The 20,599-nt window shown below is 40.5% G+C and overlaps 1 protein-coding gene across 1 annotated transcript in view; it reads right to left on the bottom strand.

The window, feature by feature from the left end:
* Positions 1-701: 701 nt before the first annotated feature.
* The window catches only part of LOC308081229 (uncharacterized protein), a 77,420-nt gene continuing 57,522 nt past the window's right edge, over positions 702-20,599 (bottom strand). The window contains exons 9-17 of the mRNA XM_080457617.1: positions 16,730-17,282; positions 14,568-14,630; positions 9,671-9,879; positions 8,628-8,794; positions 7,586-7,625; positions 4,280-4,521; positions 3,927-4,040; positions 3,610-3,751; positions 702-1,903 (exon numbers count right to left, since the gene is read on the bottom strand). Of these exons, the coding sequence (XP_080313743.1) occupies positions 1,521-1,903; positions 3,610-3,751; positions 3,927-4,040; positions 4,280-4,521; positions 7,586-7,625; positions 8,628-8,794; positions 9,671-9,879; positions 14,568-14,630; positions 16,730-17,282 (1,913 nt within the window). The 3' untranslated portion in view covers positions 702-1,520. The remainder of the gene's footprint in view (positions 1,904-3,609; positions 3,752-3,926; positions 4,041-4,279; positions 4,522-7,585; positions 7,626-8,627; positions 8,795-9,670; positions 9,880-14,567; positions 14,631-16,729; positions 17,283-20,599) is intronic.

Genomic DNA, 20,599 nt, shown 5'->3' with positions numbered 1-20,599 from the left:
TAAATATCAACCTTTACTGGAAAGTAACTAAGTACTGTACTTAAGTAAAATTTTGAGGTATTTGTACTTTACTTGAGTATTTCCAATTTTCAATACTTTTACTTCTACTCCACTACATCTCAGAGGCAAATATTGTACTTTTACTCCACTACAATTATTTGTTACTAGTTACTTTTCAGATATAAATTATGATATTATGAAACATACATTAACCACTTTTATTGTATACATAGGTTATTTGAAAATAGCAGATCTACAAGCTCACAACGCGTCACATTGCAGCGTGTTGTGAGCTTGTAGATCTGCTATTTTCAAAAAAGGTTTTACTTTTACTTTTGGTACTTTAAGTACATTTTGATGCCAATACTTTATTACTTTTACTCAAGTACATTTTGAATTCTGGACTTTTACTTGTAACGGAGTATTTCTATATTGCAGTATTGATACTTTTACTTGAGTAAAATATCTGAGTACTTTTTCCACCAGTTCCCATGGTTGCCAGGTCTGCATCTCCCATTTAGAGCATCTCTCTTTTTCCAAAAAGGTAAAAATTCAATTCAATTCAATTGTATTAAAACTGCAAAGTCACACACATGTCTCAATACAAAACACATTAACATGAATTACAACATTGAGGCCATAATAAAATCAATATAAAACAATGCATTATGAAAGTCACAAGGCACAAAGTCCACCAAAATGATTTGCTCTTAATATACATAAAAACATCTCAATGGAGCATATTTGTTTGTTAATTTTCTTTTGAAATTGTGCCCTTTCCACGTCACTATTATAAACATATGTTATATGATAACATGGCTAATGGTAAAAATATTTGACAACAGAGTATCAACTCAACTTTAAGAATAGAGAACTTCAACCAACAAAAACAAAAACAAAACATAAATCCATCTGCAGTGAATTACATCTTTACAACTGCTTATAGTAACTAAGATAGTGTTTTCATTCACAGCTTGAGTAAGACAAGGGCACTTCAGAGTAGGCCAACACAGTAAAAACCTCAATGTTAATGTAACTCTGCGTCTGAGAGTACAAATGTAACCAAATGAACCCGCTGCCTTTGAGGGCCATGAGATGTGAAGTGAGCCTGTTGCCTTTCCATAGCAGACCTTCTCACAACAACGCATTGTAACGAACTGTTGTGAGCGTTCAGAAAGGCATTGTAAATCACAGCTTTGAAAACACTGGCCGACTTTTTATGACTTCATGACTTCATGTCTCTGAAGCCTCAGTCCCTCTCCCTCTGAGGGAGCAGAACATCGGTAGCGTTAGCATGTAGCTAACAAAGTATCACAGACAGTTGAATGTGACGTTGCCTTCCGAAAGTAATAAAACAAATCACCAATAAACATTAACAGACTATAATCTATTATGTCACATCACTGCATGGATTCAGAACTGTGCACGGCCGCATCACGATGCGTCTTAGAATCGATTATTTTCCATTCCTCTGATTTCTAGTCATCAGACAACATTAGGATGTTCCTATAAATGATAAATCAAGGTTTGTCCAAACCCAGTTCACAGTGAAGGGTGGGATCTAGTTGATGAAGTCCAGTGATCATCTTCAGAGATGCTTTGTTCCCTTTCTTTCTCACCATGTCGAGTAGTTGTCGTGCTTTCTCTTCTCTACATTTCTCTGCTCTGACCACGTCCATCTCTTCATCGTTGAGAACCTCCTCTTGCAACAGTATGTCCAGCAGACCTTTGATCACGGCCTCCGACACTCGTTTGACGAACTCGATACGAACAGAAAGCAGCTGCTTCGCTTCCTGTAGGGGAGTCTTCACTGTCGACACAGAAAGCAGCTGCTCTGCTTCCTGTAGGGGAGTCATCACTGTCGACACGGCTGGCTGACTTGGTCTGGTGTCTGGATGGTATTCTGGAGGAATATAATGCATTATTTTCAGTTACAATTAATATACATCATATAAACAGTCAGACAGACATTTAAAGGGCTAGTTTATGGTTTGAAAGACAAGTGTGGAACGACATCTCACTAAGTGTCTCACATTGTTTTGAGCATTCATCCTGTCATGATTAATTGACCACATATATGAAGTTAAACAACTAAATTCTATCCAAACGACATCTTAAAAGTATCTTAAAAGAAAATAGCGCACAGAAAAGATGGCTGCCGCTCGTTTTTGGTCGGGTGCACTCAGGCTGGACTCGGTTCCATTCGGTTTCACCTGAACTCGCCACCTGATTGGCCAACCTTCGCTGTCACTCACAGAACAATGAGCGAGGACGCTGATAGGACATTCCATGTTATGAACTGAAGAGAAAGGCCCCATACAGGCCTTTATTAAGTAAATGTAAGTACTACCAGGACTCTCTATCAGGTAAACAGAAATGTTCCCGAATTCAACTGATGGCCATGGTTGAGGATTACTAGTGTGGACATCGGCAGGCGGTCTTTAAGGACATTCTTTAAGTCCACAAATGTATTCGTCTGACATATAAGCACAAAATATACAAGAAAGAAGCACCGGTTTGCCTTTTTCTCTATGGTTTCAATGCACTGAGTTGACCCGTCAACATCATGGCGGATGATTGATAAATCACATGCTCATATATCATAAATAAAAACATTTGATATATTTGGTGTGACCCCCTGCTGCAGCAGTAGACACACTGAGCTGTTTTACACAACCTACAAACCCCACATCAATTTAAACAAAAAGCTAACATATTGACTATAAAAACCATGACCCATGACATGAAAACGTTGCATTGTCATGTTGAATAACTGTACTGATAAAGGAATGAACAGGTAACGTGTCGACCATGCTCACATGCTAACGTAGCTAGTTGCTGTCTTTCATTCAGACTGTTATAAAGAAAACGATGCTAACTGTATTTGAAATGATATGAAATACTGTATAACATTGAGGTGTTATTATAGTCTATGGAGTCCCACTGATTAGTCACATTTGATTTGTCTGCGGTTGCCACTATGCATGCATGTCATCACATCAGTATCACTGACTTTAACGTTTATTTTAGATGACGATAATGTCATTATAATCATTAGTATGATTGGCATCACCTGGGCGCTGTGTGAGCTGTTTCATTTCCCTAACGTTAAATTACAGTATGAGTGTTGGACAACACAGCTATAAGCTGCATGTGTCAGTGCAGTTATTGAATTTGGGGGAAAGGATTAAAAAATGCATCTCCAATTACTCTGGGCACCTGGAATGCCTGTATGTGAGGCACAAGAGCAGTCTCTGGAACATGCCATCACCATAAATAAATAAGTGGTAGCTATCAATCAGGACAATGTAGATAAAAACAAACTTTCCATACAGAAGACAGTGATGAGTATTATAACTATCTCTAATGAAGAATCTTTAAGGGTGGTGGTGGCTGTCTATCAATTTTATCTCCATGATCTAGAATGGAGTCCGTTTACCTTAACATAGGCATATAGAACATGTGAAACGATGTATAAATGGTCTAATTTTAACCACAACATCCTTATGACATGTCTATACTAAGTTTCTCATCAATCCAAACGTTAAGATAGTTATAATGCAGAAGATAAAGTGTATTAATAATTCAATAGCACAATTATGCCTTTACCTTCCAGTTCAATTTTTCCCTTCCAGACTTCGACATTATAGCGTCCCAGTAATTTCAATGGAATGACCGCTTCATTGAAACCCATGTCCACCTCAAATGTTGGAGGGAAATTTGGTCCATAGTTCAGAAGATAAACCCCAGCCTGAAAATATAAATGACAATTACATTGTAGTAGTAGTAGTAGTACTTGTAGTAATAGTAGTTGTAGTATTAGTACTTGCAGTAGTAGTGGAAATGAAAAGACATGATCAGTTTGCGTGACTCACACTGTTTTAACACACAAACTCTATAATAAACTCAGTTTTAATGTGTAATACCTCAGGTTGTACTTCAAGTACTTCAGTACATTGCAGCCTGTAGTCTTGATATGGGATGAGTACACAGTTGGAGGGGGTCACAATGTGTTCATCCTTGTCATGCTTTTTCTTCACCTACAATGACACCAACACAACTTATCATAACTGGACTTTTCAGACATATATACTATACTATAAACGTTGGTCTTACATTTGTTGTTCACACACCTACACACTTGCCTCTGGTTGTATTTTCAAAATCATAATCCATTTAATGTTTTAGTGCAATAAGTCTAAAAAGATTTAAACTCTCTGAGATGTTAGTTACTTTACTCAACAGTTAACGTATGCTAACGTAACAGAACATATTTTACCTCTTCGATAGGCTGGTTGACCGGCAGCAGAATTACACTCAGTTTCCGTGTTCGACGTCCTGGTGGTCGACGGAGCAGCATAACTTGACCATACGTTGGTATTATGTAGCTAAGACACCTCCACAGGAGCCCGTAAAGAGACAGGTGGGTCACATTTACAACCACGTGAGTCTGGGTCACTTTCAGTGGTTCTAAGAGGTTCCTCCCCTCATCTGTGATTTGGGCCACACAAAGGCCATCACCTATGAAAGGTTTTTGAAACAATTATAGATTCCATGTTATGGTAAACAAAAACATACATGTGATTCCTGTATTTAACTACATGCATATATCCATGACTCTGTTGTCAGATGCTTTCATAAAATATAACATCCCATATTGGATGTAATAATAATAATGATAATAATTAAAGCTGCAAGCAGTGATGACCGGGCCCTCGCACCTCTGTCCACATTAGGGGCAAATATTGACCAATCAGAACAGGGAGCAGAGCTAAGTAACTCTAATGAAGGACAAGTGACGACTCATAGGCTGGAGGAACCATAGGCTTTCCAAGGCATAGCGGGGCGGATCCAAACCTAGCACTGTGAGACAACGCTGCTCCCTATTGCTTCACCAATCTATGTCCCCGCTAGGGCTGTACCCAAACCCTGTTTTTAGGATTCGAACTTCGGCGAGGATTCTTCGAACCATCGTATTTAATTATTTAATTAATGAAACGGTGGTTCGAACGTCGAACCATCGTTTTTAATCAATTAATTAACAAAACGATGGTTCGAAAGTCGAACCATCGTTTTATTTATTAATTAATTAATACAACGATGGTTCGAAAGTCAAACCATCGTTTTATTTATTAATTAATGAATACAGCGATGGTTCGACTTTCGAACTATCGAAGGACGTTCGTTCGAACGATCGTGTTTATTTAATTAATTAAACGAACGTGCCTTTAACCAAGCTGCAATTCATTATAGAGCCGATATTGCATAGTCTATTGGTTTAAAAAAAAGTTGTTTCATAATGCCCATAATGTATTGAAAGGATTTAAGGATCAGACAAGATATTTCCTAAAGTTTAGGATTTATTGCTGAAGTCGTTCGTTACCAGACAGTACAAGCAATGCAGATCAATAGCCTCCCTTGAAGGCCTTCATTCATGTAACAGAAAAATAAAACAGGCGCATTAATTGTCACAGTGTCTTTTTTTTCTCTCCAGACAACTCGCTCTCTTTTTGGCCAATATCTAACAATACGACAGACAATATTCTGCACAGGGCTGTTAGTTACATTAAACAACAACTATAAAACATAAGTATGGCAGGGCGTGGCAGCTTGAAACAGTTAACAAACAACGACTTTTAAAATAAAATGTCTCACTCTCGTCACTCTCGTCTCGTGACGAACCAAAAAAAAAAGTCTTGCCGACCGAGTCGGCCCTCACCTCTGCTATACTCTCTTCATGTTGTGTGCCAAGAACACTAGTTTTAGCCGCGGTTGCCGCAGTTAACTGCGGTTTGGGTGGATTTGGGTCAATCAAATATAATTATTAATTAATATCGGATAAACCGCGGGTGAAATATTGCGTTAAATAAATTAATGACATCTAATATATCTATCCATAAAATAGCTAAATCTCTGCGTGCTTGTGTCTGTGTGAGTGTGTAGAGCAGCCTCTGTGCGATGCGATCACAAAATGCATTGATTTAGCCTATGGAATGTCGGTGCGTCTTTTTTCTTTTTTTAAAAACCGGTGCCGCTGGCAGCAGAGCAGTGCGCTCTGTATGTTGGATGCCGCATGTATGTTGGATGCCTGTATGTTGGATACCGCACAGAGTCTGTATGTTCAGTGCAGCAGAGCTGTGCGCTCTGTATGTTCAGCGCAGCACCGGTTTAAAAAAAAAGAAAAAAGACGCACCGACATTCCATAGGCTAAATCAATGCATGTTGTGATCGCATCGCACAACCAATAATAAAACTAACGGGGAATACCAGAAAATAATAATATTTTGATATACGGGAAAAACGGTTGGTGCGGATATTTAAATTGGATAATATAATTATTGCGGGCGGATAATTAATTTGTACATGCGGATTCGGGGGACGTGAGAGGCGTGTGTGACTTTCGTGACTTTCAAATTATTGTAAACACAACATAGTACTGTGATATTCTGATATATATATCACATTCTGATATATATTTTAAGATAAAAAAAAAATATATATATATATATAAAAAAAATAAAGCGGAGGTTCGAACTCATTAATTAAGATGCACTCTGATTGGTTAGGAAAATTAAAGGTTCACTCCCACTCCTAGGCCACAGATACTGCAAGCTTACCCCAGGCTATGGGTTCCCGAGGCTAGACGACCCATACCTCTGTACGACAAATTGTTCAAAAAATGTGAATAAGGTGGAGCTATGCAATACCAAAGAAGGACAAGGACTTTAAACCAAGTCCAATGAGGCGACTCACAAGTGGCTACGACAAACTGTTCAAAGTTATGGCAAATTATAGAAACTATGAAATATCGACCAATCAGAAGAGGGGGCGGGGCTAAGTGACTCTCTTCTTCTTAATTTAGAGTAGCCAATTATATTTCTAACACTTTTTCTCCCCAATTTAGTCGTTATGCCAATGAATTCCCCCCAACACACATTTCTGTGTGTTGTCACTGCTGTTGTATCCTACTGCCAGTGAGGAGCCCCCACCGGGAGGATGCAGAGCCTTCGTCCTACTCCTCCCGCTCAACGCTCCCCGTTGACAGAGTACATACAGTGACATATATCACCCCCCCGCCCGGCTTCCCTTCCCAGAACACGGGCCAATTGCGTTCGCGTAAACGCCCGACAAAGCCTGTTGGACCACGGTGGATTCAAACCCACAACGTCCTTGGTGATGGGCAGTGACTTTACCACTGCGCCACCTGAGCGCCTACAGGGGGGACATGATTTTCAATCGAATCAAGTGACTTGACTCACAAGTCTGTAAGACAAACCGTTCAAAAGTTAAAGCAAAAAAAAAGGAAATATCAAAAAACATCCAATCAGAAGAGGGGGTAAAAATGCGATTCGTTTGTGTGAAGAATAATAATCTTTGCATCTTCAATAGGGCTTCACACTGGTGTAGTGCTCGGGCCCTAAGCAAGGGATAATGTATGGATAGGTGGTCATTATTGAAAATTAAAGCCCGACAGGGTGATATTGACCAATCAGAAATAATTAAGAAATAACAGACCACTGAATTCAGCAATTGACTAATCAGAATCAAGCTGATGATAGTTAGTGTCTTATGGCAAGATACATACCTTCACCTCCCGTCTGGGATCTTGCATACGTGTCTGCTTTCTTAAAGACAATAAAAGAGAGGGAAGGGGTATCATTATAATTGTAGATCTGCGTATGAAGATTGAGGATGCTATGGAGTGAACACGATCTACATCTGCTTAACATGCCAGTTTCATTCTATCTCACCTAATTCCCCTGCCTGCCGAACAAGTGACCCGACTAGTAGGACTCTCTATTACAGCAACAAGAACACAATCCCCTTCCCGCCCATGAACTGTATGATAATCTATGTCACCCAGACATACATTTATTCATTTATGATATCTTTATTTTCACCAGGTTATTTCCAATAATTTACTGTATTATCTCTTTTTCAAGAGAGACCTACAACATATTAAATGTAACTTATTACTCGGAGCAATTTCCAAAGTGCCAAACCGGAGTAAACTTCAGCAAACAACAAGGCAAGAGGTCAAGTAAATGGAGTGTAAGGACAATTAATAAGTGCTACAAAGTAACTATAGCAGGTAAACATCAAACCTAGCATCTGTCTGAACAACAAGCCATCTAGCATAGGTTACTTAGCATCTGTGGACAACAAACAACATACATACGTACATCTAAACATAAGTGAATAAACTAGACAGTCAAATATAAATGTCAACAACTAGGGAAGTTTCAAGTACAGATACATCATCATCCACATTACAGGATGAAATGGCAGTGACTGCATATTTATTTTCTATTTTCAACATTAGGTTATTGTTATTGTTACTGTCAGGTGTAAAACTTGTCATTGGTTGAATATTTATAAAATCCACAGACACACTTAACCACTTTCACACACAAACAAAAAAGCACAAATAGCAGATCTGCAACTCACAACACGTTGCAACGCTGTGCGTGCTGTGCGTTGTGAACTTGTAGGTTGGCTATTTTTGCTACCTTTGTGTGACACTAGCATGATGAAGTAGGACATTAATTTACCGGGGGGGGGGGGGGCTAACAACTTGACATATGGAGATATGAGGTTTCTGCCAACAGCAATGATTATATTCTGACCTGGGATGGGTGCAGGATGGACCTCAGACTGTGTTCCATGTGAAGTCCAGTGGACTGACAGGCAGAGCACAGGTTATAGTCAGGACACTCTGTACACTTATACCTGATCCCCACAATGCTTCCCTCACAGCCGTCACACATCACATCAGGGTGCAGCATGCAAGGATCTGGCAAACAAAACAAGAGACATGTTTCAGTATGAATTGAGTCTATTACTAGATAAAGTGCTCCTACGTGCATTATGTGCATTGTGTGCATTATGTGCATTATGTGCAAACGTGCCTCTCCTGAGAACTTTGTCAGGTTTTCAAATTTAATTTAAATGTATTTTCATTTCATTTTGTTAGACTATGATTGGCTTTCAGATACATCTGGATCACATGACTTCAGGGATAATGTGTACACATTTGGGTGAGGTTTGGACAACATTGGTAGGAGTAGAAACAAAAACTGTTATGCAACAAAAACGCAGGAGGAAATGTGGGGAGTTCTGTAACGATGCAAGAAATCCTATTTCCGTGGAAGGTGCCATTACCTCCGCTAAGAGGGTCAGTGAGCTCCATGCACTCTGTGAGTGAGGAGTGTTTGTGGACTGAGAGTCACCCTCTGTCCTAACCACTCTTTTTTTGCCGAAGGTGCTGTGTCTTCTGGACATGTGAACCGGCCTTTGTATTTGTCGGCCTACATCACTCCCTCAGGTGAGGGTGATGCAAGTGCTGCCTTATGCCCAGTGAGGGCTTTGGACGCTTATGTCACGCGGACGTGATCAGACAGACTGATCATCTTTTTGTTTGTTATGGTGAGAAGGTTCTGGGCCAGAGGCTTTCTAAACAGAGACTTTCTCACTGGCTTGTTGATGTGATCACTAATGCGTATCCTTTGGCCTTTGCCGTCCTCTGTGGCGGGACACAGAAAACTTGATTACACAACAATTATATGTGTATTGTTTGTGTGAAGATTCATGTTGGTAATATTGTCGTTGTTATTTCTGTGTTTATCTCTCCTATAACCATGGCACAGTGAGGCAGGTGTAGCTGACTCACCAGGTGTGATGGCACAGTGAGGCAGGTGTAGCTGACGGACAGACTTCTGAGGACACTGGATGTCAAACAGAGGACCTGCAGGAGTGCCTCCTGTTGAGGAGTCATCATCCCACTGAACAGTCCTTAGGAGGACTTCTCCTTCCCCTGTCGTTCCAAACACCAACCCTGTCACATTGCACTGGAACAGCCCCGGCCCGGGGAGCTGGAACCTGTGACACAAATCATACATTTTTATTAGGTTTCTAACGATACATGTAACCGTGACGAACCGTTTCGGTACAGGCCGTGTGGTTCCGTACACACGCCCGTAGCAAATTAGTGGCCAAAAAATAATCATTTTGGATGTGGAACTAAAATACATTGTTTCCACACAGACATATTAAGCTGTTGCACGATACACACTCACAACAACACATGGGAAGAGGAGCACTTACTCTTCTTACCTCACCTGATCCACTTGTTACATTCAATGATACATTAATTAGCTAGTCTCTGTCACATATTGTGGCTGTCACTTAACAATTGGTGACCTATCGACTTATGTTACCATTCTGTGTTGGTTGCGTATTTCAGGACCACAATGGAAATAAGTCCATGTACTTTTATGTGTTTTATCCTGGAACTGCTGTCAACTTATCTGATAACTTGTTAATGTATTGTTATAGATCCTGTACACATCCTACCTGGGTCGCGGTTTTTCTCCCCTGAATTCCCATAGACGTGTTTAATATCGCGTCAAATAAGAACTGTGTTCCAAAAATAAACAAATGACCGCAGCGTTTTGACTCTTATGGATATGAAGCATCATCAACTGACGGTGAGAAAACGCTAATGTTACTTACGCCGAATTAGTTTAATTTTCGCCAATAACAGACTGTATCAGTGATTGACTATCATAAACGATACAGAGCCTCCTCCCTGACAATTTCGCCAAGACAGTTTGTTTATTTTTGGACCCAAATTCTTATATGAGACGATTCTAAGATGACCCAATGTTATTCTCCATAGAGAAATTACTTTACGAACCAGGGAATGAACGAGTGACGTCAGGACTTCTGTACTCTATTGCTTTTCAAATAAAGTCAACTAAACTAAATGCAATATGTCACCACTTTTGGTGTGACAGTGTCAAAACGGCGTATTAGTATTAGTGGTATTTGGTTCAGAATAAAATGAATCGATAACGCTGGTGCGACCAATTTAAATGTTTAGTGACACTTGATAGAATCATGGGCTCATGTGCAACCGACATCACTTCTTTATGAGCATAAATCTGAGAAGGAGTCAGTGCTGTGCCATCTCTTGCTGTGATTGTGCATGAGAGACAGATGTGCATGTTTTCTGGGAACCAGCAGGTCTCATCTAAATATCAAGTTGAATGCATATGCAGAATCTAAATATTAAGTTAAATGTTTATGCAGAATGTGAGCGGTGTGATTTTGGTAAGAGTGGTGCTCTTTTGAACCGACTTTGAAAGGAATAGAAAAGTTACATTCTTTAAAGAGGTGGTGCCATGGTTTTATACTTTTTCTGTTTTGTATGTGTCTATACAGTTAATATTACTCTAATAGACCCCCTGACGCGGTTATAATATGCAAATGTGTCTTCCTTGTGTATTTCTGGGTTCTTCCTGTAGGCTGAAAGCTTTTGTGTCCAAAGGCCCAATCGAAATGCACCGCTTTTACTACGTGCTAAAAACATCCCCTCCCCTTATTATCATACAACCACAGCTGTGGGCGTGGCTAACTCAAACACACATGTACGACTGTGACGCCCCGTTCTCACGCTGATCAATGGACACCATTCACACCAGGTTGTTGTCTCTATATCTGCTAAATAAACTTTTCTGTGCTTTCACTGGCCCGACACTTTAATATAGCCTACATTATCCTGACGACACAGAAAGCAACACCTCAGGAGTGTTACCAGTGAGTTAAAAGTAACATCTATCAATCCAAATAAAAGTAATGAACAAACATGAAACGGTTTGACTCGAGTCTCGCCGTCCACTGTAGCTGCGTGATTCGGTCCCGCGTCAAGAACGTAAGATCCCTTATTTCGTATGAAAAATGTAAAGGCAGTCGTGGTAACCTACATATATGTCTGTGGTTCCGACGGTCTGAAAAAACACATCGATGGGTTGTAACAACCGTTTAAACCAGGTTGTTTTTGTCACCATGCACTGAATTAAAAGGCAAGTTCCTTATTGAGAGAGCGGCTCCATGTTAACGCCTATGTGTGTTACCGACAAGGAGCGTCTCTGCATGTTAAATGCAACGTAGGCTGGAATAAAACCCTGGTTCAAAACGTTGTTTCAACACATTGATTGATTGAATACTTTATTTAGAAAGACATGGTAAAAGTACATGGAAGTACAATTCACAATACAAGGTCTACTAAACTGGATCGCTCATAAAAGCACAGTGGCTTATTTAAAATGAGATCCCTGTGCCCTCAAATCATGATGAACATCCATTAACTTTTCCAGACCGTTAGAACTAAAGACATCTGTATGACGCCGCGACTACCTTCACATTTTTCATACGATGTTCAAAAGAATAGAATAGGACATTTGCGCCCACGGACCTTGCCGACGAGTCATACGGTTTCAATGGTAACCAGAAGACTTGCCCCCAAAAACACGCTCGCCCCCATTTTTTTATTCTTGTATTTGTTTACTGAGGTTACGGTTAGAATAGGTTTAGGGTTAGCCATAGTTTACTGAGGTTATGTTTAAGAATAAGGTTAGGTTTAGGCATAGTTTACGGAGGTTAAGTTTAGGAACACCAGGTGAATACCGCCGGATTCGCCCCGGGGCCAGAGCTAGTTGTTGCGTTGGGGACATATGTGTTTTTTTAATAATAAATGCAACACTTATTACTGTGAACATGAAGTATTCCTAGGTGAACATAAGTGTATTTTTGAGGAAATAGAATGGTGGAGACGGCTCCAATGAATGTACAAAATGAGAGCACAGTGAGATGTTTTACTAGCCTATCATACATACTGTAATCTAACATTATCGCTTCTGTATGCAACTCCTCAGTTGCTGTATCATTTGAAACAGCATTAATATAATACATAACGTCTGTGAAATGCTAGATTAGAGTGAAAGATCAACTGACAGCTAGTCAGTATTACAATCAACAGTGTCCAATAAACTACATGTTCATAGTTTACATTCTAAGTTAAGGGGATGTTCAAATAAATACAGATAAATGGGAATGTAAGGTTGAAGATATGCCCTACACAGTCACACTGTAACAATAGTATAATGTGTGCAGTGATGATGTAAATATGATGATATAGTCAAGTCATTGAAGGCAATACTATTTCCCTCTAAAATATTATGCATTATCTCTTTCCAAGCTTTGCTGATAGGTGTTGAGTTCCATATCAAACAATCTGTAAAGACTGTGGCTACCCAGCTGTCACAGCTGTTCTAGACCAGTTGTTCTCAAACCTTTTCATGTCAAGTACCCCCAAATTAAAATGTAGAAGAAGTAATAATAAAAATAAATAAAAAATCCCTAAGATGTTTTGAAAACAAAAAATAGCTAAATCAGTGTAACCAGTTAAAACCTACGTATATGCATAGGCTATTTGAAAATAGCAGATCTACAAGCTCACAACGTGTCGCATCTGCTATTTTCAAATAGCCAATGTATAGGTTTCAACTGGTTACACTGACTTTGATGCTAAACACATTTTGCTGTGGACCCTCTGGAACCCCCTCAAGGACCCCTGGGGGTCCCCAGACCCCAGGTTTGACAGCCACTGCTCTAGAGCATTTAGTAAACAACTGGGAAGGGCCATGGGTTGGAGGAGGGACTAGGACAGGTGGGTGGTCTTGTAGGAGGAGGGACTAGGACAGGTGGGTGGTCTTGTAGGAGGAGGGACTAGGACAGGTGGGTGGTCTTGTAGGAGGAGGGACTAGGACAGGTGGGTGGTCTTGTAGGAGGAGGGACTAGGACAGGTGGGTGGTCTTGTAGGAGGAGGGACTAGGACAGGTGGGTGGTCTTGTAGGAGGAGGGACTAGGACAGGTGGGTGGTCTTGTAGGAGGAGGGACTAGGACAGGTGGGTGGTCTTGTAGGAGGAGGGACTAGGACAGGTGGGTGGTCTTGTAGGAGGAGGCTGATATGATCATGTTTTAGGGGGGGGGGGGGATCACGGCACCCCGTCTTTAAACAAATATTTACCTTATGAAAAGGTTTCTATTATTTTATTTGAGAACTTTGTTTGCTGGTATTTTGGCTTTCTTTTTGTGAGGCCAACTAGTGTGAGGGTTCATAGATCCAATCTGAACCGATTTCCCCAGTTGCTCACAGGACGGTCGGGGCCGTCCGACCGTTTTCAAACATGTTTGATATTTATCTGGATCATTACTGTATGGAACGGCACAGCGGGGGGCCGAGAGAAAGACACTGCTGTGTGCACGCACGCACGCACGCACGCACGCATCTTTTGAGCTGCGATATGAGTATTTAGCACACAGTAGGCTATATCAGGGGTTCTCAAAGTGGGGTCCTGGGACCATTTTAAACACCACAAATCTTGTATGGGTTCCTTGGCGCATAATCTATTCAGATGGGGGTCCACGGCCAAATACACATGAATTTAGGGGTCCTTGACATGAAAAAGATTGAGAACCACTGGGCTATATCATAAGATGACGGCTTGGCTCGCTGTTATCTTCAGTGTAGCTGCTGTGATGTTATGGTCCATAGCCTGCTGATCCTTCATAGTTCTTAAATACATTGATTTAGCAAAATGTTGCAAGTGTCTCTGTGTCATGTCACTGCACAGTGAGTTAAAGAGAAGTCTCTATGCATTGGTTGTGTGTTCTGTGAGACTTACATACCTGTATTCATTGGTTGTTCTGTGAGACTTACATACCTGTATTCATTGGTTGTGTGGTCTGTGAGCACGATGGGAGAAACACTGGATGGAAGGACTTCTCTGAAAGACGGAACAAAAAAATAAATCAGGGATTTGGGAAAATATCAAAATGTGGCATAATGTTGTGTCTTTACCTAATTGTAATCACTAAATATGTTTTTTTACTTAGATATGCTACATATATAGATACATTCACAAATTGTTGCATCGCGATGCACTGTGAGCTTGTAGATCGGCTATTTTTCTTCAAATATTTTACTATGTTTTAGTTAGTTTTGTAAACATTTTTTTTTTCTTAAAGTCTTGTTTTTAATTTTATTTCATTGAACTAAACTAGTTGTAGTTATTTCATTAGTTGTACACATAGTTAGTTTTATAAACACTAAACAGTTTCATTTATTTAGTATAAACAGTGAAAAAAAATTCTAAGTTTTAAAGACAAAGTCTCTTGACCTTTCATTTTAAATATTAATGTTATATATCAGTGGATCTCAACCTGTGGAACGCGAGGCCCCTCTGGTACACAGAGCAACCTCCCCAAAAAAGAAAAAAGTGGGGACTGAGATATAAAATAATATAAAAACATATGAAAGGCTACTATCGAAATACTGTTATGAATTATTTATAACTTTACCATGATATCATGGAAATGGGATTTAAAAACAAGTTTTGCTTTCCTGTATATTAAAACGTTGTCAGTGCCGTGTTACGTGTTTCTGTTGGCTTTGTGTCGGTGATGCCGCCGCGATGTTAACCGAAAGACTCGCCCTAAAACACGCTCGCTCCCATTTTTTGGGCGGACCAGCGGTCCCTCTGTCTCCCTGTCTGTCTCTCTGTGTCTCTGCCTGTCTCTCTGTCTGTCTCTCTGTCTCTCTGTCTGTCTGTCTGTCTGTCTGTCTCGCTGTGTCTCTGTCTGTCTGTCTGTCTGTCTGTCTGTCTGTCTGTCTGGCTGTGTCTCTGTATGTCTCTCTCTCTCTCAGTCATAATGGTGGTACTTGGTGTAAAAAGGTTGAGAACCATTCATGTTAAATATGATATTGTTATTCAAATCTTTGTGTTTTGTCAATTATTTTGGGTCCCACTTGTAATATCCTCATGGCCCACCAGTGGGCCCCGACCTACAGGTTGAGAAACACTAACCTATAATAATTGTTGAGTAATATCAGATCTATAATGCATGTACAACATGCATTATATAAAGACCAAAAATACCAGATCTATAAAACATCTACATGTTACAGATCATGTTATAAACACAGAAAATACCAGATCTATAACACATCTACATGTTACAGATCATGTTAATAACACAGTAAATACCAGATCTATAACACATCTACATGTTACAGATCATGTTATAAACACATAAAATACCAGATCTATAAAACATCTACATGTTACAGATCATGTTAATAACACAGTAAATACCAGATCTATAACACATCTACATGCTACAGATCATGTTATAAACACAGAAAATACCAGATCTATAACACATCTACATGTTACAGATCATGTTAGAAACACGTAAAATACCAGATCTATAAAACATGTTACAGATCATGTTATAAACACATAAAATACCAGATCTGTAAAACATCTACATGTTACAGATCATGTTAGAAACAACACCAAAAATAACAGATCTACAACACTATTGAACATTGAAAATAACAGATCTATAATGCATCTGTAACATGTGATGCGTTGTGAGCTTGTCTATTTGCAGGTGTGCAGTGAGTTTAACTCAGGCTTTAAAAAAGAAAAAAAATGTATAAAGAAGTAAAGACGCTCACGTGTGTGTGTGTGTGTGTGTGTGTGTGTGTGTGTGTGTGTGTGTGTGTGTGTGTGTGTGTGTGTGTGTGTGTGTGTAACTTACTCTATCTGACACAAAGACAATGAGGAGTCTGTGTGTGTGTGTGTGTGTGTGTGTGTGTGTGTGTGTGTGTGTGTGTGTGTGTGTGTGTGTGTGTGTGTGTGTGTAACTTACTCTATCTGACACAAAGACAATGAGGAGTCAGTGTGTGTGTTTGTGTGTGTGTTAGTGTGTGTGTGTGTGTGTGTGTGTGTGTGTGTGTGTGTGTGTGTGTGTGTGTGTGTGTGTGTGTGTGTGTGTGTGTGTGTGTGTGTGTGTGTGTGTGTGTGTGTGTGTAACTTACTCTATCTGACACAAAGACACTGAGGAGTCTCTCCCCACCCTGAATCCAGCACAGAGAGGTTCAGTGAAAGTGGTCTGGAAGCTGTACAGGTGTGTGTGTGAGTCAGAGGACAGTCTGTAGAAAGACAGGACGCCAGCAGGACAATCCACATACACTGCTACTCTGTAGACTCTGTCCTCACTGTAGGAGCCAGAGGGACGGACAGGGAGGACGGTTCTCTTCTTGTTGTGAACCACAGAGTATCTGTTGGTTCCACCATCACAATGCAGAATCCAGGACTTGTCATTGTATCCTAACTGACAGTCATCACCCAGTCCTCCCCTGTTGATGCCTCTGTAAGTCACTGCTATATGAACCCCTCTACTCCACTCTACCTCCCAGTAACAGCCTCCAGTCAGACCCTCTCTACACAGAACCTGATAGAAGCTCTGAAATCTGTCTGGATGGTCAGGATATGATTGACGCTCACTGGTCCATGTCACCTTTCTGTTGTTCTCAGACAGAGAGAGGTTTCTGTGTGCTGTGTTTGTGTCCAGTGTGAGAGGACACACACCTGATGGAGAGAACAACAAACAATATTTACATTACATCATAAAGTACTGAGTAGAGATGTAACGGTATGTGTGAAAAATGGTAGTTTTTTAAGAGAGGACTGTATGTTCATAGGGGTTGAAGCTATGCCCACCACAGGGCTCCGGTCATAGAGCATGTATTCAAAGATGACACTTGATGGCAGTTTATGGGTTTTTATGTAGAATGGTAGTTGGCAGATACAAACATACACAGTGATGAATGGTATCTGAAATCATGACATAAATATACAGAAATGGAAACAGTGAACTAATATCCTATGCAAACTAGGATACAGCACATAGCACATCACTGCAGTGAGCCATGAACCATGAAGCCATTAGCTTAGACCTACTTAGCCTGCTCACACACACACAGAATAGGCCCTGTTGTTAGCTTAGCCACTGAACTTTAGCTAGCACATACTGTTACAAAAACGAACTTTTAAAACCACACACAGATCAATTCTGATACAATGAACATGTTACCACATGAACCAATATTGCACTATAGAGACAAAAACAAACTCACTTCGTCAAGAACGCATTCTTAAGTGCATATGTTTGTGTGTAGCTGCATATGGGAAGCACAACTGTAAACAACTGGGGTCCTCTTTAACTGGGAGTGCCCAAACAGGAGCCTCAACTAAAGTGCAAATTGGGGCCTCAGAAAACTACAGGGCGCCTGAAGCACTCCTGCACTAAATTAATTAGGACAATAAATGTGGGTATAGGGAATTTTGTACAGTATGACATTTCATAGTACGGTTCAGTATGAACCTAAATACCACAGAGTATGGTATTTCACATTATGTATTTATTACTTCAAAATACTTAAGTATTCAAAAGTACAGATTACAAACTATCAAGAATATACATACTAATGAAAATAGCAGATCACAACGTGCAGTGACGTGTTGTGAGCTTGTAGATCTGCTATTTTCACTATAGCTCACATCATATCCATAACAACCATGGTAACCCTGGTAACCATATAGCCATAAACAATGTCCATTTTTAGCTGTATTGTTATAATTTTAGAAAGATTGTAATAAACATAATATTGACTGAATGAATACAAATATCAGATCTACAAGCTCACTGTGCATTGCATCGTGACACACTGTGAGCTTCAAGTATAAAATAGGTCTTAATTGGTAAAACACTTTTCAAATGATTTACCTTTGAGATGTAATGGAGTAAAAGTATGAAGTACTCAATAATATTCTGTTGAAGTACAGTACTTAAAGGAGTAGTTCACCCAAAAAAGTAGTTATTTTCTATCAATTACTCATTGAATTCATGGAGATTTATTTGTTTTCGTCTCATTCCTGAGAATCATTTGATGACCGGGTCACCAGCACTGATGGGTGAACTACTCCTTTAAGTAAATGTACTTCGTTACTTTCCACCACTGACTATAGCCTATAAAAAGTATTTTGCTTTGAAGAAAAAAATTGTCTGATCAACCTGAAATGTGTTTGTGCGTGCGTGCGTGCTTGCATGCCTGCATGCGTGCGTGTGTGTACAGTACGTGTGTGTGTGTGTGTGTGTGTGTGTGTGTGTGTGTGTGTGTGTGTGTGTGTGTGCCTGCGTGTGAGCATGTGGGTGTGTAAAACATAAGCAAAAATGTTGGGATCCTTCATAATTATAACTATTTCCACCACATTTCAAAGACACATATTGTTCTTGTGATTCCACTACATTTATGAAGGGAAAAAGTACTTTATGAATTGTCCAGTCCTATTTCAAATAGTGAAAATAGCAGATCTATAAGCTCACAACATGCCACGATGCAACAGATTGTGAGCTTGTATTGTGAGCGATATTCTCCATTTCGGGGACCCCCCCCCCCCCCACAGCAGCTCAGAACGGAGTGTTTAGAACGTGGCAAAATCCGCTTATTTCTGTCTCTCTAAAATAGTTTGTTCTTGTATATATCTGTGGTTTATGGACCGTATGATGTCTGTGCAGTGTTATTGCTACTGGGCGCCATTACTGTTTACAGATCTGTTTTACTGAAATCACGTTTGAAATCTCGTCTCGCGATACTTCCACCCGCCTCTCTCCAAACGCCCCCTCAGCTATCTCCAGCCAACAGAGTTTCACACACACACACACACACACACACACACACACACACACACACACACACACACACACACACACACACACACAGTGTGTAGGACAGAGTTTCACACACACACACACACACACACACACACAGTGTGTAGGACAGAGTTTCACACACACACACACACACACACACACACACACACACACAGTGTGTAGGACAGAGTTTCACACACACGCACACACACACACAGAGTGTGTAGGATAGAGTTTCACACATACGCACACACACACACACACACACACACACACACACACAGTGTGTAGGACAGAGTTTCACACACACACACACACACACACACACACACACACACACACACACACACACACACACAGAGTGTGTAGGACAGAGTTTCACACACACACACACACACACACACACACACACACAGAGTGTGTAGGACAGAGTTTCACACACGCACACACACACACACACAGAGTGTGTAGGACAGAGTTTCACACACACACACACACACACACACACACAGAGTGTGTAGGACAGAGTTTCACACACACACACACACACACACACACACAGAGTGTGTAGGACAGTTACACACACACACACACACAGTGTGTAGGACAGAGTTTCGCACACACACACACACACACACACACACACACACACACACACACACACACACACACACACACACACACACACACACACACACACACACACACACACAAGCATTGTCTGACTGACGCGTTGTGAGCTTGTAGATCTGCTATTTTAAAAATATACAGCGCTTTTGCAAGCGCATTTTCGGGACTCCCGACGATCTTTTCATGGACAGTGAGGTGTACAAACTTACAGTAGCTTGTCCTATGTTATGGAGTTATGTCATAGAGAGTTTTGAGGACTACAACCTGGCTGGGTTAAGGATATAAACCTGACGCTCCAATCTCTTATTATCGTGGCGGCACGGAATCACTGCTGCCCGTCCGAGTCTCACGGGGAATATCCTACATGACCTACAAGCTCCGACCTGATGTACGCCAGGATCGGCTGTATAGGATCCTTTGATAAATGTGACTTTGACGTTGGTGTACGGCCCAATATATGGAAAAATATACGCCAGTTTATACGCTGTGTTGATAAATGAGGGCCACAGTGTGTAGGACAGTTTCACACACACACACACACACACACACACACACACACACA

Source organism: Gymnoscopelus braueri (assembly GCF_963280865.1).
Source record: "Gymnoscopelus braueri genome assembly, contig: SCAFFOLD_83, whole genome shotgun sequence".
Lineage (NCBI taxonomy): Eukaryota > Metazoa > Chordata > Actinopteri > Myctophiformes > Myctophidae > Gymnoscopelus > Gymnoscopelus braueri.
This window is presented reverse-complemented; position numbering and strand designations above follow the sequence as displayed.